The 22,422-nt window shown below is 43.0% G+C and overlaps 3 protein-coding genes across 3 annotated transcripts; all 3 read left to right on the top strand.

Annotated features, from left to right (window-relative positions):
- The first annotated feature begins 929 nt into the window (after nucleotides 1-929).
- On the top strand, nucleotides 930-14,526 carry LOC311023704 (uncharacterized protein). The gene is made up of 13 exons (XM_084025696.1): nucleotides 930-1,239; nucleotides 1,905-1,946; nucleotides 2,092-2,152; nucleotides 2,406-2,556; nucleotides 2,985-3,081; nucleotides 3,170-3,426; nucleotides 3,602-3,861; nucleotides 11,148-11,494; nucleotides 11,607-11,667; nucleotides 11,753-11,900; nucleotides 12,016-12,112; nucleotides 13,283-13,539; nucleotides 13,927-14,526. Exons 1-13 carry the CDS (start codon nucleotides 975-977, stop codon nucleotides 14,191-14,193), a joined length of 2,310 nt encoding a protein of 769 aa, XP_083881822.1. The 5' UTR covers nucleotides 930-974; the 3' UTR covers nucleotides 14,194-14,526.
- On the top strand, nucleotides 5,201-9,827 carry LOC311023467 (arrestin domain-containing protein 3-like). The gene is made up of 6 exons (XM_084025312.1): nucleotides 5,201-5,530; nucleotides 5,817-5,877; nucleotides 5,963-6,110; nucleotides 6,216-6,312; nucleotides 8,310-8,566; nucleotides 8,950-9,827. Exons 1-6 carry the CDS (start codon nucleotides 5,272-5,274, stop codon nucleotides 9,247-9,249), a joined length of 1,122 nt encoding a protein of 373 aa, XP_083881438.1. The 5' UTR covers nucleotides 5,201-5,271; the 3' UTR covers nucleotides 9,250-9,827.
- A 149-nt stretch (nucleotides 14,527-14,675) lies between the features above and the next one.
- On the top strand, nucleotides 14,676-18,960 carry LOC311023466 (arrestin domain-containing protein 3-like). The gene is made up of 6 exons (XM_084025311.1): nucleotides 14,676-15,261; nucleotides 15,353-15,413; nucleotides 15,513-15,684; nucleotides 15,835-15,922; nucleotides 16,003-16,259; nucleotides 16,555-18,960. Exons 1-6 carry the CDS (start codon nucleotides 15,003-15,005, stop codon nucleotides 16,681-16,683), a joined length of 966 nt encoding a protein of 321 aa, XP_083881437.1. The 5' UTR covers nucleotides 14,676-15,002; the 3' UTR covers nucleotides 16,684-18,960.
- Nucleotides 18,961-22,422: the final 3,462 nt, after the last annotated feature.

Here is a 22,422-nt window from a genome sequence, read left to right as displayed (position 1 = left end):
TGTTTATTTAGGATAATGATGACAACATGAAGGAACCGTAAGTCATGTCATAAAGAATATGGCTGTGTTAGCTGCTTTTAAATGAACAATAAATCCTGTTGAGGGTACACATACTGTAGATGCATTCATTCTTTCCAATGACCATCTCCATCATCAGGCTAAAAGAAGACTTTCATGACCACTTTGTATTTTAAAACTATGAGAACTATGAGTGTAGGATGTATGAGTGTCATCATGATTCAGTGACTCATAATGCACTCTACCTTCTTACATGAATGATTAATCAACACCAAGGTTATTGACAGTTTACATATCTAAAGCCACGCCTCTTTCATTCCATTACAGACCAATAAATCCTGCCAATCAGAAACGTCAGACAAATCTTATTTGATTTATGGAGGTTTGGATGTTGTAGTCAGTGGGTTTGTTCTATTAGACTGCATTTACTGAAAGGTATTTTTATTTAAAACAAATGAAAACGTATATACAGACCAGTCGGAGTGTAGAAGACAAATAACAAATACATAATATATTTACACATAAGGAGGATAGCACACAGGATCAGATAGTAGACCAGCCAGCTCAGAAACAACTAAAGGACTACTACAACTACTTAAAAAACAACTAAATACAGTCCAAGCAGCAAACCTGTTGATTATCTGTTGCCCATAGGCTGGAACATGCAGACTGTTTTGTCTGTGAGACAATGGTACCTCACACGTTGCCATGGATACGCAGACTGACTCAACAAATACGCAAATACACTTTTCACGTATTGAGCATCAAACGTGGATCTGTGACTTCCTATCGATCCGCTGTGTTGTTTGTTGTTACTGCAGCATAGTTGATCATCTAAAGGTCGATCGCGAGTGGGACACACCCATCCCGGAAGTTAGAGGTGGTCTCTATCCCGCTCCCACCTTTCGGCTCCTAATATTTCTTTCTTGGGGATTTTGCCGTGTCAACTTCGCGTCATGTCGTCGACCGTGAAGAGCCTCAAAGTCAACTATAACCCCATGAACAATGTGAACAACACGTTCACCAATGGCGACTTCGTGTCGGGCGAGGTGACGCTGGAAGTGGCCAAGGAGTGCACAATGGACTCGCTCATGATCAAATTCAAGGGGAAAGCAGAAGTTCTGTGGACGGAGAGGCACGGCCAGGTGACTGTTGTTTACCACTCCAAGGACAAGTACTTCAGCCTCAAGCATTACTTTGTCCGAGACAAAGACGGCCACGGTAAGCGCGCGAGTTAAATGACCAACGTGTTTACACGTTTATTATGGATTTTCAAATTAAAAGCACATGGTTGTAACGGAACGTTACGTTCCCAAACGGATTCCCCCTCAGGCCTCCTTCTTTGTGTGACTGCATTTTATGCACGGATGTTGTTTACACGCTCTCGAAGAGAGCCCCCTTGTATGTAAACTGGCGTGTAAACTTCGGTGAGACAGGAAACGGATGAGCTGTGATAAAGCAGATGCATGCACAGAAGTAGCGGATGGTGATATGTGTGCAAAATGACAAATCAAATTTAAGTGCATTGAGCTGTGTCCCACTGCTGCATATTACATGAGACAAACATACACATAAGGCAAACGACCTCAACTCCTTTTTGTTAAGATTTCCTAAGCCTGGGATCATTCATACGGACAAGAGAATTGTGTGAAAGGCTAACAAAATATCATCAAATGTCAAAAAACGATTAGAGCTCCAATAATTAGTAGATGAAATAATGAATTAGAGGATTTGTAGCTTTAGTAGATCCAAATAGAGGTCGCCTTGGGCTTGCAGAAATTCTGATATGTATTTTCCACTATTCAGATATATACCCAGAACAAATATTCAATAGCTTAAGCAACAAATGTTAATTGCATTTCATTCGTTGTGCTGATTTTCCCCAGGAGATGACAGCGAAACACTGCTGACAAACAGCGGAGACACATGTAAGTAGTTCACAGCTCCTTCTCAGCCCTGAGCTGAGGCTGCTGCTAGTTCAAACTTGTGTAAAGGTTAAAAAAAGAAAAAAGAAAAAAAAACAGATGTCTGGAGTGAATGTGTTCTTTACGAGATTTCTTTTTTGCTTTCCAGACAGCAATGTTGTTGCACCAGGGTCCCATGTTTACCCATTCAGCTTTCAGGTACCGCCTCAGTAAGTAATCATCCTTTAAAGGGTTTAGTAATGACTTGGACAAACCCTTACCCCCTCTACACTTAAAAAATGGTACTTGCATATTATCTTCTGGGTAAAAAAAACCCATCTTAGTTGCTCAACATCCGGTTTTTCAATATTGCTATCATTTGGAAAATTCAAAGGTTGAAGTATTTACTGTAGAGTCTATATTATTTTTGATTGCCTGCTTTCTTCTATTTGTAGTAAAAGGCCTTCTGCCCTTGTGCTTTAGGAATATGCCCTCCTCCTTCACTGGCAGTTTTGGTAAAATTGTGTACTCGCTGGAAGCCAAGCTGAGCAGATCAATGAGGATTCCCACCAAAGATTCAACAAAGATCAACTTTGTGTCAAATGAAGACCTGACCAGTGACCCTGGGCTGATGGTATGTGCTCAGTTTCTTCATTCCTGTCATTCCTGTCCTGAAATCCAGCCGCCGTTAAGTCCCGGCAAGGAAGTTTTATGAGCAGGCTGCTTGAACCTCAACTGCCTCGGGGTGTGGATTCATTTGACTGAGTATTTACGTTCTGCACTGTATGTACAAGGCTTTAGTAATGCACACAACATTCTCAGTGTCACTGGTTTAATGTTTTTGTGTTCCAACGTGAAATATTGGCTAATTATTTAAATTTTTGTATTATTTTAGTAGTTCACTTGTTGAATCAGCTCAATTGGCACAGCTACGGTTGTCCTGGCAGGCACTGGTAGTGGACATAGAGACACCAAAATAAAAGTTTCAGTGTCTTTTCCCTCTCTTTCTCTCCGTGTAGTTTTTTTCAGTGAATTGTATTAATGAAGCTGGTCTTCTTTCAGGCACCGCAGCACGAGTCTAAGGATAAGAAAATGAAAGTTTTCTCCTCAGGAATGGTAGCCATGGATGTGAATCTTGAAAAAACAGGGTTCTTCCAAGGTGACAGCCCTCAAAGTGATCTCGACACTTTTTTTGTGTTTTTGTGTCTTGCCAAGGGTTTGTTTTGACATTTCTGGTCTCTTTGCAGGAGAAGGATTGAAGGTTCTGGCTTACATTCAGAACAACTCATCTCGCAAGATCACTCCCAAGTACTGCGTGTACAGCAAGCACAGCTTTTTTGCACGAGGGAAGAGAAGAGTGATTACGAAGGACCTCTTTAAAGAGGTGGGCGAGCCCATCCTTCCTTCTACTGAGGAAAAGGTCACAAGGGTCATCACCATCCCCCACGATGTGGAGCCCTCCATCCTTAACTGCAGTAACATCAAAGCAGAGTACAGACTCAGGGTAAAAACTACGTTCACACTACACAACTTTCAAAGTTTCTAATCGCAAGTTTCAAAGTCATTGTGGTTTTCACACTACTTGACTTTCTCCAGGAGGAACCCTGGATGTACAACATACTGCATGATGGATCTGGTTATAAAATCCAACAATATAACATCCTCAATATTTTCCACAGGTCTACCTCGATGTCAAATATGCTTCAGACCCACAGATCAAATTTCCCATAGTCATCCTGCCGGCTCCACAGGTTCCTTCTGTGCTGGCACCACCGCCTGCTTCCTCTGGCTTTGGATTCGAACCGTTTGGGAGCACAAACCCACCAGCCTGGGGCATCGTCCCACCACAACCACCAGCAGCGTCCCAATCTTTTGATCCCCCACCTCCCTATGCAGCATGTGGAATGTACCCTTCTATGAACGATTTTGGCAACAAATAACTGACTATTAAGATACTTAGATTTTTTTTTAAAGACATTAAATAAATAGATTAAGTTAGATACTGCTTTCATCCAATTGTCAACCTACAGTTTATCACTTAATGTTGTAACAATTAAGTGCTTCAATATATTTACTGATTTGACAAAATTCAAAACGACTTAAATGTATCGTCATCTTGTGGTCACAGTGAAACTGGAAGAAACCACCACCATCTGCTGCTATGATCTGTAACTCTTTTATCCATAAATCAGGGTTTGTGTATTGAAAAACAGGGGTATAATATCGATAGGATCATTTTTGTTTGTGCATGCTGAACACTCATATCTAATATGTTTTTATTTGTGTATAATAACTCCAAATGTTCTTTTAAATCTTCTATGCATCTTTAATACGTTTGTGCGTGCCTTAATATTTGATAAGTTCCCCCTTAATGTAGAGTGGTCCATCAGGTTTCAGTGGGTAGCTGGAGGAAGGCCCGCAAAGATTAAACACACACTTGGGTGTGGCCGCAATCCACTTTACAGAAAGGTTGACCATGCATAAGCCAACTCGCAGGCTTAGATCCTCAGGTGGGGCTCTTCCTGTTTCAAAGTCAAGGTAACTACAGCTGACCATGCTTTTGCCACCAGGGCAGCTTTGGAATGACTCGCCTGAGGAGATGTTTACAGAGGCAATCATCTCAACAGTAAAACAGGAATCCCAAAGGGATCAGTACTACAATACCATTATGCAATACAAATGTTGGCCAAATGGCCAAGCAGGTTAAACCTGAGCAAAAAGTTTTGCTGCGTTGTACCAACAACCACCAATCTTATTTACACATGGCCTCTGACAGGCCATTGGATTGTCAACTAGGAGCACCACTGCAACAACTGTATAGTACCGTACTGGAGTACCTCCTTTGGCCAGAAGTCTTTTTCTGTAAAGTGAGCTAAAATATGGAATGTGCTGCCTATTTTAGTGACTGGACATGTTGTAATTAAATATAAGGATATTTTTAAGTGTTGGCGTATTATTGGCTTTTATATTGAAAATGACACTGACCGACTTATTGAAAGATTAAGCTTAACATTGCTCCAAGAGCTGGTGAAACAACGTTCTATAAGTTGTGTATATCATTTCCATGTCGTCACTGGAAAATATGTCATGTGACACATTGAGAAAGAGTAGCATGTGACCATCGTTGTTTTGTAAGCTGTGGTGAGTTTACAGGACAGAATGCTTCCAGTCACAGTGTGTGCTGCATGTGTTTCAACCAGGAACACCTGAGAGAAAAACGGGTTTGACAAGATGCATGTCTGAGATCAGATATAAACAGTGAGGAGCAGCTGGTCGGGGTTCACAAGTCTGGACTTTCGACTTGGTTTTACAGGAGATTCTGCTACTCCACTGTGTATTTCTCTGGAAAATGACCATAACAAATTTCTCAATTGAATACGATGCCATCAACAGCAATAACACCTTCACGAATGGAGATACCATTAATGGGAGAGTCATCGTGGAGGTTTCGAAGGAAACTAAAATCCAATCGCTTATTTTTACAGGAAAAGGAAAAGCTCGGGTCTGCTGGAGCGAATATTATGGGCAATACCAACACCATGTGTACTGGGCTAATGAGGAATATTATGATGTCAAACATCACATCTTGAGAGAGTCAAGACAAGATGGTATGGAATTAAATTAATACTAACATTGATATGCAGTACATTGTAATAATCAGCAATGACCATTAGACAATGATGATTTATATACTGTTTAAAGTTGCTGCAGTTGATATTCAAAGTATTGCCTTAAAGCAACAACAACTATTACAACAGTGGTCCTGTTGTGTTTAATGTGTCTGTCTTTGTGTAGCATTCAAAATATCAGGGCCTTATGAAGCAGGGCCATAATTAATGATATTTATTACATCTCTACATTAATTAAGAATTTATATATGCTATTGTGTTCCAGGCAATGAAGTCATTGGCAAAGGAAGACATGTATTTCCTTTTTCCTTCGCCATTCCTGACAGGTGCCTCGTCTTTACTTGAACTATTTTAGATTGAGGTTTTACTTCTTTTCAGGTCGTTTGAATTCTCTGTTATTATACTTCACAGAAAAATCCCATCATCTTTCAAAACCACCATTGGTAGAATTGTTCATAAATTGAAGGCAGAACTTAAACAATCAATGAAGCTGACAAAAAAGGCCAAAACCTACTTCACATTTGTGTCCAAAGCAGACATGAATATTCCGGGACTTATGGTAAGAATTCATACATCTTTAAAACTGGACCGTTTGATGAGGAGAGACCATGTTTTTGATGAGGAGAGACCATGTTAATCTGAGGTGGGGGGGCTGTTCTTTTAGGAACCCCAGTATGGCTGCAAGGATAAATCTGTCAAAGTGTTTGGCTCTGGAAACATTTCAATGGCTGTTCACACCAAGCGGATGGGATACAAGCAAGGTAATAATTAATCCTGCAGCTGAGCAATTGTGATTCTCTTGCCTTTCCTTGTTCAGTACTGGATACACCTGGGGCCCGTTTCACAAAGCAGGTTCAACAAACTCTGAACCTAACCCTGAACTCTGAGTTGACCAACTCTGAGATGGGCAACTCTGAGTTTTCGGTTTCAGAACAGTGGTTTTGAATTAGTTCAGTCAACTCTGAGTATGTAAACTCTGAGTTACGCGCGTGCCTGTCGACTCTACAAAGCCATCATCAATGGAGCTCCGATACTACGATTCACCATGGCAACCGGGAGAGCGTCATTCGATATTACTGAGTGTTTATGTAGAAAACGAGCTCATCCTGAGAAAGCCGAGCAACGTAACTGCAGCAAAGTAGCGATAGTTGGCGTGGCAGACAATTACTGCCCGATCTAATGTGTATAACTGAATGAAACAGTCTATTGATCTAAAGGTAATAACTCTTTATTTTCCGACAGGCACAGCGACACTGTGGTGTAATGGTTAGCAACGCCGCCCACGGCGCAGGCGACAGTGGTTCAACTCCCGTAGTTCACAAAGTAGCGCACTGAATGAATTATCATTTTCATTGGGTGTAATCCCCCCCGGCACAGAAAGAAAGTGGCGTCAATTGAAAATTAAGCATAAGAATATTGTGCAAATACGTTGACTAAGGCATATGATTTTAATCATATTTCAAATATTAAACAGTAAATATAAGCAGGTATTTCAACACACAAATGTACTTAAACATTTCATAAATCTCCCGTTCGCAAAAACACTACCTCCGCAAAGAATCTGGTTGCCGATTATGTCCGCGATATGAAATGTTGAAAATGTCGGAGAATATCGTTTAGATAATATCTAATGTGATTGGAAGGAAAGGTAATCAAAATTGTCTCCCAACGCAAAGCTGCTAGAATCACTTTTATTTCCATATCGATTAGGTTGACGATGAAAGGACGGCACATTTTTTCAGAGTTGGTTCAGATTCCGGAAAAAGGCGGAGACATGTAGGGAGAAACTCAGGGTTTGTTGAAGCAAACCTGCTAGCGAGCAGGTTAGGTTCACGGAGTATGTTACCCGGGTAACTGACTCAGATTTATGCTGAACTGGCTTTGTGAAACCGAAAAACCAGAGTTTCCCTCATCTCAGGGTTAACTAACTCAAGGTTATCACTAAACCTGCTTTGTGAAACGGACCCCTGAACAGGTATTTGTTGGTAGAGGAATGTTTACTGCAACATGATTCATCAAAGAAGCATCAGAAACAACTCATTTTTTTGGCAACACTTAAAGGCAGAGTAGGTCTTTTGGAAAAACCACAGAGACTTTGACTTTGAACGTATCACCTAACCAGAAATAGTCCCGCCCCCTTCATTCAGACTTCTGTTCAAAGCCGCTCCCCCAAACGAGTGCTTGCAATGAGGAAGTAAGCTTTGTTAGTCCAATTATTTCCTCCAGCCCTACTTTTTTGATTGGACGGGGTTTTTACAGTCCTACCACGGCCACAGATGACATTTTTTAAATTGTTTTATGTCAGAGCATTTCATTTATTCATTGCTATCAAGGATTTCAAGTAATATACAGAAAGTGTTTCTGAATATGATCACCTACCCATCCTTTAACAATTTAACAATCCTTCAAAATTATCCAGCCATGTAACTATGCTTTGATGAAAAGTAATCACACACATTAGGATACAGACCTAACCCTAAGAATATATGTACCAACATTAAGGGTTTGTTAGAGTAGCATTTACCAATGTGTACCAAAGTTCTGCTTCTTGAAAGCATCTCCCAGCTGAAACTTCGGGGGCGCTGCCACTACTGAATTCATGAAATCATTGTTCAGCCTGGTTTAATGTTACTTTTTAATATTAAATAATTTCTTTGATCACAATATAGCACTTTTTTTGGTTGCGTTGGTGACTGGCCAACCTACTAATCAATATGACACAGTATTCTGTCTACTGATTAATTCCTCCATGTTACAGGCAGGGATCTCCAAGTCACAGTTGAAGTCACCAACAACTCAACTCGTTCAGTGAAGCCCAAATTCACACTGTATGAGAAGAAGAGTTACTCCGCCCAGGGTCGCAGGAGAGTTTGCACAAATGAGATCCTTAAAGATAAGATTGAGGCTGTTGAATCCTCTGGGAAAGAGACGGTTACCAAGGTGATCACCATCCCTAGGGAACTACCTCCTTCCATCTTAAACTGCTCCATCATCAAGCTGGAGTACAGGCTGAAGGTAATCTTCACCATATTTTGATCACGTTTGTGGGAGGTAATCCTCCATTTGCTCTTTCTGAACCATTCTTCTGTTCATCTGCGGCGACAAAACCAAGGAATACTGTAATAAACGCAAGAAAATCCCACTGACTTCCAGATTGACACAAAAGGTTTCCAGTTGTGCAATCTGGTACTCATTAAACATGTATTTTATGCAATAAAAAATGTCATATTATGAATATCAGAATTTGAAGACTTTGATACCATCCCTCACTCATTTTGGTGTCTGCCAAAGGGGTTGGTTATGCAGTGTGGAAATAATTGTGACTGCTTCTAATACTGTACTTCTGGTGATATAAAGACACATATATAACAATACAACATCAACAATGTTTTCCACAGATCACTCTAGATGTGAAATATGCTTCACACCCAGAGATCAAACTCCCTATAGTCGTCCTACCTTCCTCTGAGGTCTCTGCTATGAAACAACCACCTGCTGCTGCTGCTGCTGCTGCTGCTGCTGCTGCTCCTACTGCTGCTGCTGCTGCTGGATTTGGATTTGAAACATTTAGGAACCCAAACCAAGCACCCTGGGGCATGTCACCTCCACCACAAGCAGCCTTCCAAGCTGTGGATCCCCCACCTCCCTATGAAGCATATGGATTGTACCCTTCTCCCGAATATACGGATGCACTATAAATAAACCACTGTCAGACTCCTCGTGGACTGTTCATACACAAAAATTCATACAGCCGAACCAAAGTTATCATCTTTGTTATTACATTAATCTTCTTTCTTCTTCTCAAAACCTGCGCCTACATTACCCACAATGCTACTTGAGCACCAAAAGCTTGGTTGAACATTCTGAGATGGTATGTTGTGTAATAGAAGATGCTGTCTTCTTTATGATGAGTAATTCTAAAAATAGTGACCGAATTATTTCTTTTGTCAGTTTCCAGTCATGTTTGTGCCAATTTGTTATACATTTTACTGTGAATTGATGTCCATATGTTGTCATTTTAGTGTTATGTGCATACTTAACTGAATTACCATCGGCCTTCAGAAATCATCATCATCACCTCAAGGTCAAAACAACAGAATTATTGTTGACTAAACATACAGCAACACTGTACATGTTAAACTGTACATCAGTAGATGGGTTAGAGATGTTTTATACATTTTCTAGAGTAGTCACTTCTCTTTGTTGTATCAAATAATACAAAAGTGAGGTGGTTGTATATTTATCTACAATTGAACAGTAAAGATGCCTAAGCTCTTAGTTTCACCTCATCATTGTATTAATCTCCTTGTGTTTGATGACAATTTGGCATATGTTTTGGAGTTGCTTAGATCAGTGAGCTGACTTATAATCATATTGTCACGATTTTGCACAAATTCTATTTCTAAGGACAAGTTAGAAGCATTCCCCAGCGAACAGACTGTGACCATGCTGATCACCCTCCTAATATAAAAGAAAAATCACAAAACAAACATTTTAAACTTCTGCTTTTATATTTATTTTCTCTTGTGTTAACAATGGTTTTTAAAAAATGAAAAATGGCACAAACACCAGGCTCCCTCTGTGTTAGTCAGTGGGCGTTCCTGCTCTGGCTCGGCTTCAACGCAGCTGCAGCTGAACTCACACTAACGCTGCTCAGCCGACACACCTGCCATCTATCTTCTCATCAGGCATGCAGCTTAAAAACACCGGTCCTCCAGTTGTTCTTGTCCGAGCGCCGCAGCTATCAGTACTCCAGAGTTCTGCCTCTGTGTCATCTTTGGTTCTTGTGAATTGTTTCCTTGTGTGCTTACCTGCAAATCATCTTAGTTTTTTGGGGTCCCGGACCAAACTCGCCTGTTTCTCATCACGCCATGTCACATCACTTCACGCCACTCTGTTTGTTTCACCTGCTCACTGCTGTCATTGGACCTTCAATAAGCTTTGTTGCAATGAATCCCTCAAAGCTGCCCGCTTGTCTGGAGATTAAGTTGTCTGTTGGGGTGTGAAACTTTCTTTAAACAGGAAATGCTTTGGAAGTAAAGCATGTCCTTGCCCTAAAATCATATAATACTAAACCACGCCTTTTAGACGTTAGGTTGACATGAACAGACAGCCGACCTGGGCACACGTGTGCTGCAACAAAATGAATGAATTAAGTTTGGCCTCTGCCATTGTTGTTTTTCTTGTGTTGCAAATGGGTTACTGCTCTTCATTGTGCATCTCTGATGACAATATATGATCCTTGGATCCTTGAATTACGTTGGCAATACAGCGAATGGAAATGAGTCATGTGGCACAGTGAGAAAGGGTAGCATGTGATAGTCATGAACCCAGGTCAAAAATACAGGTATCACTCTCCAGCCATGTGCACAGAGGTGGTTATCAACAGAGCGTGCTCCCTCTAAACAGCAGTGGGATGAATTGTTCTGAATAGTTTCATCCAGTGCAGTTTAAGCACTACATTTGTTAGTAAAGGGCAGTGAGTTTACAGGGCTGAATGCTCCCAGTCACAGTGTGCGCATGTGTGTGTCACCCGAGCACCTGAGAGAAAAACAGGTTTAACCAGATTTGAATGTCTGAGGTCGGATATAAACAGTGAGGAGCGGCTAATCAGGGTTTCCAAGCCTCGACTTCACTCGACTACAGGAGATTTTGCTACTCCACTGTGTATTTCTCTGTGGACAATGACCATCAAAAATTTCTCGATTGAATACGATGCCATCAACAGCAATAACACCTTCACGAATGGAGATACCATTAATGGGAGAATCATCCTGGAGGTTTCTAAGGAAACTAAAATCCAATCGCTTATTTTTACAGGAAAAGGGAAAGCTCGGGTCCGCTGGTCTGAAAATCATGGGAAAAATCGACATCACGTGTACTGGGCTCATGAGGAATATTATGATGTCAAACATCACATCTTGAGAGAGTCGAGACAAGATGGTAACGTAATACAACCATTGATATGCAATAACATACATTGTAGCTGCATCCGATGACTTTTAGACCATTCCATTATTAATAAACTATTTAAAAAAATGGAATTGTGTTCCAGGCACTGAAGTCATTGGCAAAGGAAGACATGTATTTCCTTTTTGCTTCACCATTCCTGAAAGGTGCCTCGTCTTTACTTTAACTATTTTAGATTGAGGTTTTACTTCTTTTACGGTCGTTTAAATTCTCTATTTTTAAACTTCACAGAAAAATCCCATCATCTTTCAAAGCCACCATTGGTAGAATTGTTCATAAAGTGAAGGCAGAACTTAAACAATCAATGAAGCTGACAAAAGAGGCCAGAGCCTACTTCACATTCGTGTCCAAAGCAGACATGGATATTCCGGGACTTATGGTAAGAATTAGACAGAATTCATACATCTTTAAAACTGGACCGTTTGATGAGGAGAGACCATGTTTTTGATGAGGAGAGACCATGTTAATCTGAGGTGGGGGGGCTGTTCTTTTAGGAACCCCAGTATGGCTGCAAGGATAAATCTGTCAAAGTGTTTGGCTCTGGAAACATTTCAATGGATGTTCACACCAAGCGGATGGGATACAAGCAAGGTAATAATTAATCCTGCAGCTGAATAATTGTGATTCTCTTGCCTTTCCTTGTTCAGTACTGGATACACCTGAACAGGTATTTGTTGGTAGAGGAATGTTTACTGCCACATGCTTCATAAGTATCAGACACACACACTTAACTCCCTAACCTGTCAGGACCTGAGTGCCATAGAAATGTTTTTACTGGGTCCATATTTCCATATAGTTCCATATTTCAAAATGAAAATGGCTAAATTACCAACCGGTGTGCACGGGGCTCGCTGGTAACGTGAAGATAACAGGGTGCACAATAATTTCACAGTAGATATTATATATGGGGAAGCATCGATACAGGTCCAACTAGTTTTAACTGTGGTACAAGTGATGCACTCTAAACTAACAGGCTAAGCCAGTCATTTCCCAGCCATGGAAAGCAGGAAGTTTTATCTCACTATGATCATGGGGACATTCCAGTCATTAACAACATGTTAGTCTCCATAAACAACCAAGTAGGCTGGAGGAACACAAACACACACACACACACACACACACACACACACACACACACACACACACACACACACACACACACACACACACACACACACACACACACACACACACATTCTCCCCCACCTCATCCAAATAAAAGCCTGTATAGAGTCAATATGTATATGTTAACCAGAACCCTAGGATGATCCTCCGTTTTAAAAATACAAGGCCCAAGCTCTCACTGCATGTTAATATCAAGTCAAGTTTGGACCTATTTTTCAAAATAAAAGCAACTTAGAATAACTATTCTAACACGAAACTCAGGATCCTGCTTGTTTTTCATAATAAAATCTCCAATAGAGCATTTTGCAATTGGAAAAAAAAACAAACACATTTGTCACACTCTAGTGGACAGACTACAGTATGTAATGGTGACATTTTTTCTAAAATTCCTCAAAGCCACTTCGGCATCTCTGTACTGATTGGCTGACACAAACACACACACACACACACACACACACACGACTGATTGCTCACCTTGGATCATGGCAGATAGAAATATATGTCCTATAGTCTATTGACAAATAGAAGTTTCACAATGAATGCTCCTTATTTACCGAGTTCGTGACACCTTTCATTAAGTTACTCTTTAATACTTAATAGTGTCTGCAAAAGTTGATTAATTCCTCCATGTTACAGGCGAGGATCTCCAAGTCATAGTTGAAATCACCAACAACTCATCTCGTTCGGTGAAGCCCAAATTCACACTGTATGAGAAGAAGAGTTTCTTCGCCCAGGGTCGCAGGAGAGTTAACACAAATGAGATCCTTAAGGATAAGATTGAGGCTGTTGAATCCTCTGGGAAAGAGACGGTTACCAAGGTGATCACCATCCCCAGGGAACTACCTCCTTCCATCGTGAACTGCTCCATCATCAAGCTGGAGTACAGGCTGAAGGTAATCTTCACCATATTTTGGTAAAATTACCAATAAATACTAAAAGTAACTTAAAAAGGCAGAGTACACCTGCACCTAACGAATCAACCAGAGGGACCTCTAGTGACAAAACAAGGTGATACTGTAAGAAATGTTAACTGACGCAAACCAGATTGACACAAAAAGTTTCCAACTATCAAATAAAAAGGTTTTTCTTACTCAAAAAAAAAATGGCATATTATGAATATCATAACTTGAAGACTTTGATACCATCCCTCACTCATTTTGGTGTCTGCCAAAGGGGTTGGTTATGCAGTGTTGAAATAATTGTGACTGCTTCTAATACTGTACTTCTGGTGATATAAAGACAAATATCTAACAATACAACATCAACAATGTTTTCCACAGATCACTCTAGATGTGAAATATGCTTCAGACCCAGAGATCAAACTCCCTATAGTCGTCCTACCTTCCTCTGAGGTCTCTGCTATGAAACAACCACCACCTGCTGCTGCTGCTGCTGCTGGATTTGGATTTGAAACATTTGGGAACCCAAACCAAGCACCCTGGGGCATGCCACCTCCACCACAAGCAGCCTTCCAAGCTGCGTATCCCCCACCTCCCTATGGAGCATATGGAATGTACCCTTCTAGCGAATACACGGATGCACTATAAATAAATCACTGTCAGACTCCTCGTGGACTGTTAAAATTCAAACAGCCGGACCAGAAATGTCTTTATCCTCCTTTATTATTATATGTATTCTTTCTTTCTTCTTCTCAAAACCTGGTGCCTTCATTACCCACAATGCCACTTGCGCACCATAAGCTTGGTTTACAGTCTGGGGTTTGTGTTTTTGCTGACAATGTGGCTAAGTTTTGCAATTCCTTTTGATACAGCTAATGATGTTTTTAATTTCTACACATGTCAAGATTTTGCACAAATTTTAATTTGAGAATGGAATGGATGAACTATTATGTTATGTCAATAAAAAGGTTGTGGAACATGTATTGAATCTCACTAGGTCGTTGTGTAAGCAGAGGCAATTTTAATTAGTTCCTAAACAATTCTAAATTAAGTCAAACTATCTGTATCCAACCATCTTGTAGGACACGTTCTAAAGCAGAAATACATGGATAAAGGAAAGAACTGTCGTCTAAAGGCTTGTGTGCATTCCCTTTTAATAATGTCGGTGGCCTAATTTCTCCTGCAGGGCTGCCGGCTCGAGTCACCTGTGTGAAAGTGACACCTGCAACTCCTGATCACGTGGTCATGTGTGACACAGATACAGCTTCTGGAGAAGTCCACTGCTACGGTGTCTATGACAGCCTTGCCTGAGCCCTGTTCATCAATACAAGGTCCCACTTCAGTACCACAGTGGATCAATACAGACTGGCTTTGAGTCAATTCATGGGAATCATTTTGGATTGTCCTCAAACTACCACTCCACAACCTTTGGGGACTTTATTTGATGTAGTCTTATCATGACGGTCAAGCATCTCTCGGTGGATTACAACAAGTTGGATGAACGAGGCACATTCTCTCCCGGGGACATCCTCTCTGGCAGGGTGACCGTGGTGACCAGCAGGCAAACCAAAGTGCAGTGTTTTTTGGTCAAAGCCAAAGGAAAAGCTAAGGTGACATGGCACGATCAAGAAGGACAAGCCCCAGGGATGCACAGCCACAAGAAGAAATACTTTTATTTTGAGCATATTATTCTTCAGGATAAAAACAAAGGAGATGGTTAGTATTGTCATACTGTTAGTGAAACATAAAGAGAGAGAGCTTTTGAACTGAATGTACATTTAACAAACATTACGTTTCTTTTCATAAGGTTCAGAAATCATCCGCTCTGGGAGAAATGTGTATCCGTTCACCTTTGTGATTCCAAATACGTGCGTGTGGATTATATATTTATATTTACAATAAACGCTTCCTTGCAGCTGATGACATAAAAACAATCTCCCTTATGTATTTGTATTATTTCCCTGCAGAGATATGCCTTCATCTTACGTGGGGAAATGGGGCAAAATTACGTATAGTTTGAGAGCACAGCTGACTCAGTCAATCTGGCTTGTCCACAAAACCAAGACCGAGTTCCCCTTTCTGACCAAGTCTGAGTTCCCCTTTGCCTCCAGATCCGAGGTTATCATCATCGGACTTAAGGTATGGACATGATGTGCCTCCTTGCTTGAATCTGGGTTTTTATTTTTAGATCTCAATTGTGTGTTCAGATTTTTAATTAGACAGTTATAATAAACAGCTAATGCCAGCTCAAGATTCAGCTTCCTGACAGCTTTGGTTTCTGTTTGGCAGGAACAACAACATGCGACCAGGATTTCATTTTATGGCTCTGCAAAAGTTACTATGAATGTTACGTCTGAAAGAATGGGAGTAAAACAAGGTAAACAGATTTCACTAGCAGTCTTATTTTTTCCGAATGGCTTTAACTGAAACATTAATGGTGTTTTTTTTCTTCTCTAGGTGAAGCGTTGGGGGTCTCTGTGGAGGTACTCAACGACTCGGCTCGCACAGTAACACTCAAACTCTACCTGTGTGAGAAGCAGACCTTCGTTGCCCAGTCAGCGAGGATGGAACACACAAACGAAACCCTGTTTGGGACAGGGGACCCTGTTCCTGCTGAGACCAGTCAGACCATAACCAAAGTTCTGAGTATCCCTGCACAGCTCCACCCCACCTTCTTCAACTGCTGCATGATGAAGCTCGAGTACAGACTCAAGGTATTGCTAATGTGCTGCATCATGCAAGATGATGGCTGTGTGAGGGGGAGAGAAAGAAAGAGAACGGGGGAGGAGGGGTCAAAGGGGACAGCGCTCATGGCTTATCTACACACATGATAGGTACATGTAGGACACATGTCTCATATTTCAGCCCCACCTGTTCCGTCCTGCTATCAAAAGGTTTAGCTGCATTCAGTAAAAACGGATGTAGAGCCACAGAAATCATCTGCACACTGATTACTGGGGAAGGAAATCTACTAGACCAGTTTTAAAGGTTGTGTTTCTTTGGTTGCAGGTCACTCTTGATGTCCCTCTGGCAAGAGACTCAGAGATCAAACTTCCTCTGGTAATTCTGTTGGGTTCGCCAAAACCACATCAACGGAAACCAAAGAGATCCATCTGGTTTAGAAAGCTTGCCGGTTAAATAATGTGCACTAATAATAATCACATGTATGCGAAGAAGGAGCAACAGGACTTGAAATAACAGCGCAGACTAAGCGTTTAATGGAGCCTGATAATTCCCTGTATGCTCTCTTGTCCACTAGATGGAGATGTGTGTCACTAAGTATAGCCTACCAGCTATATCTGATTCATTTGAGATGATGGGACTTTAATCCAAATAGGTACCTATGTTAAATGTAGAAACTCATTTGACCGACACATTATCATATGATATTATTAGATTAGTACTGCTGCATCTATGTGTATGGCATTTCACTGGTGTAGCTGGGAGAAGTGGAGCTAGTTTATACACTTTGTACATAGTTAAGTAGTTTAGTTTAATGGGGTAGGAAAGAAGAAAAAAACAGTTGAACTTAAGTGTACTTGAGAAAACACTCCAGCACTGGACATGAAGTAATATGTTATAAAACTGAACTAGTCCTTTAATAACATAGTTCACCTGTATGACGAACAAATTAATCTGAACAGATATGAATAATTTACATTTAAGATGGCCTCCATCGTCCTCCCCTCACAGTCATGGCTGTGGGAATGAAACATTAACACATCACGACACAGACAGAAAATGACTCAGTAAGATCTGAGAATTAGCTGTTCGGTGTTTCTCACGCTCATCTTTGTCCGTGGACTCATTTTGCAATAGAGGAATGTATTGAACAAAGGCACATTCACCATTCTAACAGAACATGTGTTACCCAACCAGCGGTTCTTAAGTGAAACCAGGCCCATGTTCTTGACAGAGACTCAGAGATCTTTCCCTGCCTAGGAGGGGAAACATGTTGAGAGCTGAGCATTTTATGGTTGGGATCCATCCTGGAAACATTAGATCTGGCCATTGTGACACCACAGAGCCCACAGCACACCCACCTACCCACAGAGAGAGAGAGAGGGAGAGAAACTCTTCACGATTTCACGTTCAGCCCATAAAACAGAGATTACTCTCAACATACATACGACAAAAGCACAAGAGTGACCAACAAACGCAGGCACCAGATCCCACTGTTCTTGTGTCCATGTCCCCTGCACTGCTGCTGTAGCACACATCTGCTTCAATTGACTTGTCACCTGGTGTTACTCAAACCTATTAGAAAATGTATTAATATTTGAGTGGAAACACATAAAATGTGATTTAAATCATATGTCAAACAGCTTTTATGTGTCACTTATTGTAAGTACCTGTAATAACTTTGATGGTATAATGACTATGTGGGTGAGGAGGACTGAGAGCCATTGACATAATTCAGCAAATGTGAGGGGAAAAAAGGAATAATACAGGGTCCAAGTGCTGTATGATTGAACAGCAGGGTTTTATGTAGCTGTATGCGGTGCACGTCATAAAAAAAAAAAAGGCTAATTCTGCCTCCTACACCTGCATGAAGATATCTGCAAAGCAGCAGCGTGGTTCACGTTCTTAAATAAAATAGAGACTTTCAGTGTGACAGATTCCTCTAACGCCTGAATCCTCCACCTGCACGGAGACGTCTCCGGAGCAGCAGTTTCATGTCATTCTGTTCATTTTTGGCAGCAGCCGTGGTGTCGGCTGTGCTGTAGCAGAGCCTGCCTGGTAACCAGTCTGGCTCCGTGTACAGTGTAGAGGCTGTCAGCCAGCCAGCTTCCTCCCTACACACACACACACGCACACACACGCACACACGCACGCACACACGCCATAGCCTCGCCTGGTTTTGGAGAAGGGGTAGGGAGGTGTGGCCTATGGCACCTCCCACCTCCGTAGCCAGAGCTAGTACCATGACAACCATGCGGGCCTGCTGGCGACTCCCTGTCTTCATCGGCCACGGTTGCTATGGTAACTCCCCAAAGGGGCTCCCGCAGATCAGCGGGATGGCCGTCCAGTTGACTAACCCTCTCCCAGCTGGGGAACGGCTGAGAGAGTGAACAAGAGAGCGTAGTGAAGGGAAGGGAGGGGGTGTGTGTAGTGTGTGTGTGTGTGTGCGTGTGTGTAGGATGGCACAGCAGAGCCTGAGGAGGGAGAGAGAGAGAGGGAGATAGAGGGAGGGAGGAAGGAGAGAGAGAGACCTCAGAAAGAGGAGACGGCTAGCTGGACCCACTGAAGCGGCCTATCTCTGCTTACATACAGCCTAATAACAGTGGACAGAAAAGCTTTGATGGAAATACACATGTTTAACACCAGTCACAAATATTCCTTAATTCATTGGTCCTCCTCTCTGGGGATATCAGGGACAGCTCTGATCCAACACCCTCCTCTAACTATGTGCGGATTTACATGATTCAAATAAATGTCCTCACGCTTTCGTCTTGCTCTGACCAATTCCGAATGAAGATTATTCTCACAAGAAGTGGGTTTTTTAAGTCGTTTTTCTTCAATTTTTCAATCATGTCAGTGATTAATATCACATTTTGAGTTTGGACCCAGCAGAGTAGGGCCACAGATGGCTCTGTGTAAATAGTGTGGTTGGAGAAAGAAATGGCATTACTGGTCCGTTGGCTGGAGACTACTAAGGGGCTTTTTCTACTCTCTAATTACTCCAAGCTGTGTCCCCTTGAAGGCCCAGAAACACACAGATTTCCATGTGCATGAAGAACCAGGAGCAACCAAAGCAGAGCCGATTTCAAACCAGCGGAAATTCATTTAACGCTCAGATATTATTATTATTAAATCACATGGTTTTCCACTTGAATATTAACTATTGCGATGTTGTCCATGCTTTAATAGCACATAAAGAAACAGGTGATTCAGTGAAGTACATCATGATGAAGTTTTTATTTTGGAAAAGGAGAGAGATAAACTTCCCATAGTAAACATCTTCTGATCTATCGTAAGTGCAGAAAAGTTTGATTTCATTTTTTTTTTCATATAAAATCCTTCTCATTATTTTAAACGTATAAAAAAGTGACACAAGGCGATTCCGTCAGTGTTACAGAAGGCAAGGTGCCAAAACATTCTATACTAATTCAAATAATCTACAGTTTCTCAGTTTATTTTCTCTATTATGCGTGCAATAATACTTCTATGCTAAAACTAGCTCTACATAAAGTGTGTGACTATATTGTGCACTTGTAGTGGTAACCTTTGGAATTAGAAATTGTTTCACTGTTTGAAAAAAATCCCTTGACACAAGTTGTTTGATTACACAAAGGGTATAAAAACAAAAAGCAGGTCAATGTTATTTATGAAACTCAGAGAAGCACCCTCCCCTGCATAGGTGGACGTTGCATATCTTGCAGCCGAACACGCTTTCATGTCGCAGGCCCTTGTTGGTGCAGTTCCTGCAGCGGCGAGAGCGCTCCGACATGCGCTCCAGGCGGTGTCCGTACTCTATGGGGGAATCAGCGTGTCTCTTGCGTGCCGCCCGCTCCATGCCCCTTGCCCCTTGGTAGTCACCAATCAGCTGCTGCGCCAGGCGCACCCGGAAGTGGCGCTGGGTGAACTGCTTGCCGTTGAAGCCCGCCGGCGGCGTGCCCCCTCTGCTCTCCCTCAGGATGATGTAGGCGTTGACGATGCACAGGTTGACGTAGAACCACAGGAAGTAGCGCCACCACTTCTTACCCGGCCTGCCCACCTGGTAGCATTCCCTCAGCTGGTCGCACAGGTCAACGCCCCTCATGTTCTCCTGGTACAACAGCAGGGGCAGAGGTCGAGGGACCCCGAATGACAAACCCGAGCAGTTCATGCCGTCGCTCTCACCCTCCCCGTCTGTCTCGTGCTGCTGTCCGCCTGGACTGATACCCACAATCCCCGGAGCAGAGTTGGTGGAGAGGCAGCTGACCACCTTGACGTCCCGTGTCACCGTGGCTACCAGGTTGCCACGCTGGCACTGGTAGAACTCCCCCTGTGACAGCTTTCCAACATTGCGGGGGCGCAGGACCTCTGGGTATCCTCTGCGGCGAGGCTGCGTGGGCCCGCAGGCGTACAGTCCGTCCTTCAGCAGCCGCTGGAGGAGGGGCACTGAGGTGAAGAAGCTGTCCATGAAGAGGTGGTGGTACTGGCCCTCCAGGCCACGCACCAGGGACGTCACCGCCCTGTAGCCCAGGGAGGACACCGCCTCGTCTTCACCGGGCTTGCCTACGTAGATCTTGGCCCGGTGGCAGTATCCGGTGCGCGAGTCACACAGCATCCACACTGTCAGCCCTTTCCTCAGGGGCTTGGAGGGCATGTACTGGGTGGGGGAGAAACGTCCCTTCATGACAATGGCACACTTGTCTATGGTCAAACAGCGGTTGGGCGTGTACGCGTCCCACATGGTGTTCTCCACCACATCAAGGACGGGCCTGATTTTGAAGAGGGCGTCGTACCCACGCTCTCCACGCCCGGGCTCAGACTCACGGTCACACAGCTGGAGGTACTGGCTGAGCTTTTCAAAGCGCCGGGCTGTCATTGTTTTTTTAAAGCCTGCGTTGCCTATGAAAATGTCACTGGCCCAGTACATGCCAGTGTCCGGAAGCTGATTGATGCCCATAAGAATGTTCAGACCTACATACGCTTTCATCTCTCTGACATCGGTGGGGTGCCAGTGGGGGTCTGATTTTCCACTCCTCCTTTGCCGATAGAGGGCGTATTTGTTTGTTTGTTCTACCATGTGTTCAAAAAGAGAATCTGGGAAGAGTATCCGGAAATAGTCACGGGTGTCAGCATCGTCCCCCAGCGAGTGCTGGGGGCCGCTGACGGCGGAGAACGGTTCGATCGCAATGACCTGGTCGGGTTCGCCCCAGAAGTCGGGAGAAGTGCAGTCCTCGTCCGAGTCATCGTCAAAGCCGAAAAAACTCCTGCGCTCCTCCTCCTCAAAATCGGAGAAATCAATATCCGAGTCGTTCGAGGTGGTATCAGAGCAGTTGGTGGAGGTAGAATAATAACAGTCCTCCGCGTACTCCTCCTCGTCGTGCTTGATCCCATTGCTACCAGTCACCAAAATAATGTTGCAGCCTCCTCCCGCGATGAAGCTGGCCGCCGCCGCGTCTGCAGTCTCCGCCGCCGCCGCCGCCTCCGCCGTCGTGCTCGTGAATCCATTCTCCCCCTCGCCGTCCTCCTCCTCGCGCACTTCGTCTTCCTCGTCCGAGTCCGGCTTTCTGTAAGGAATCTCGAACCACTTCACATCGGCCGAGAGATTAAGCGGAGACTCTTGGCTGTCGCACACGGTGCTACTTTCTGTGTCCGCGCTAGTTTCCAAAATAGTAAAAAGCTCTCTCCCTTTTCTTGCCGTCGCCATGTCGGGGTATTAAAGTGCCACTGCATGAGTCTTTTTATGTATATTTTTTCAACATGCAAAAAATAATCGCACAAACCGGTCATCCGAAATCAACTGATGTACACTTAACGGCAGCGTCTTCGTGGAAAAAACTTGCTGGTGGCGGACCTATGCGGCGTTTCTAAGCCTGATTCTCATTGTTTCCGCTCCTGGTTTTCTGGGCTTTGTAGCGCAGTGTGGCCGCAGACGTCAGAAGCTGCATGCATGTCCTGCTTTGTAGGGCGTTTTGCGACTGCAGCTGGTGGGGTTGCTAGTTCGCTAGGCTGGCAGATGGCCGCTTGCTGTTCTAATGCCCGCTGGCATTCACCACTATCAATAAGCCGGATACCCATCTCTGAGGCCGCGGAGATACACAAACCACTGCGTAAAAAAAAAAAAAAAAATAACAACAAAAAAAAGCCAAACATCAGAATCATATATGCTGTCAATCAGCTGTCCCAACTGTATAGTTGGGAAGTTTGTGGAAAGCCACCATA

The sequence above is a fragment of the Eutrigla gurnardus genome (assembly GCF_963514095.1).
Source record: "Eutrigla gurnardus genome assembly, chromosome: 13".
Lineage (NCBI taxonomy): Eukaryota > Metazoa > Chordata > Actinopteri > Perciformes > Triglidae > Eutrigla > Eutrigla gurnardus.
The sequence above is the reverse complement of the archived record's forward strand: the minus strand, read 5'-3'. Positions and strand labels throughout refer to the sequence as shown.

Excerpts from the sequence above, each read along its gene's own strand:
- LOC311023467 (XM_084025312.1), top strand. The coding sequence starts at position 5,272 with ATGACCATAACAAATTTCTCAATTGAATACGATGCCATCAACAGCAAT. Across the intron at positions 6,111-6,215 it reads TGAATATTCCGGGACTTATG|GAACCCCAGTATGGCTGCAA; the intron begins GTAAGAATTCAT and ends CTGTTCTTTTAG. Across the intron at positions 8,567-8,949 it reads AGCTGGAGTACAGGCTGAAG|ATCACTCTAGATGTGAAATA; the intron begins GTAATCTTCACC and ends TGTTTTCCACAG.
- LOC311023704 (XM_084025696.1), top strand. The coding sequence starts at position 975 with ATGTCGTCGACCGTGAAGAGCCTCAAAGTCAACTATAACCCCATGAAC. Across the intron at positions 11,495-11,606 it reads GAGAGAGTCGAGACAAGATG|GCACTGAAGTCATTGGCAAA; the intron begins GTAACGTAATAC and ends ATTGTGTTCCAG. Across the intron at positions 12,113-13,282 it reads GCGGATGGGATACAAGCAAG|GCGAGGATCTCCAAGTCATA; the intron begins GTAATAATTAAT and ends TCCATGTTACAG.
- LOC311023466 (XM_084025311.1), top strand. The coding sequence starts at position 15,003 with ATGACGGTCAAGCATCTCTCGGTGGATTACAACAAGTTGGATGAACGA. Across the intron at positions 15,414-15,512 it reads ACCTTTGTGATTCCAAATAC|AGATATGCCTTCATCTTACG; the intron begins GTGCGTGTGGAT and ends ATTTCCCTGCAG. Across the intron at positions 15,923-16,002 it reads AAGAATGGGAGTAAAACAAG|GTGAAGCGTTGGGGGTCTCT; the intron begins GTAAACAGATTT and ends TTTCTTCTCTAG.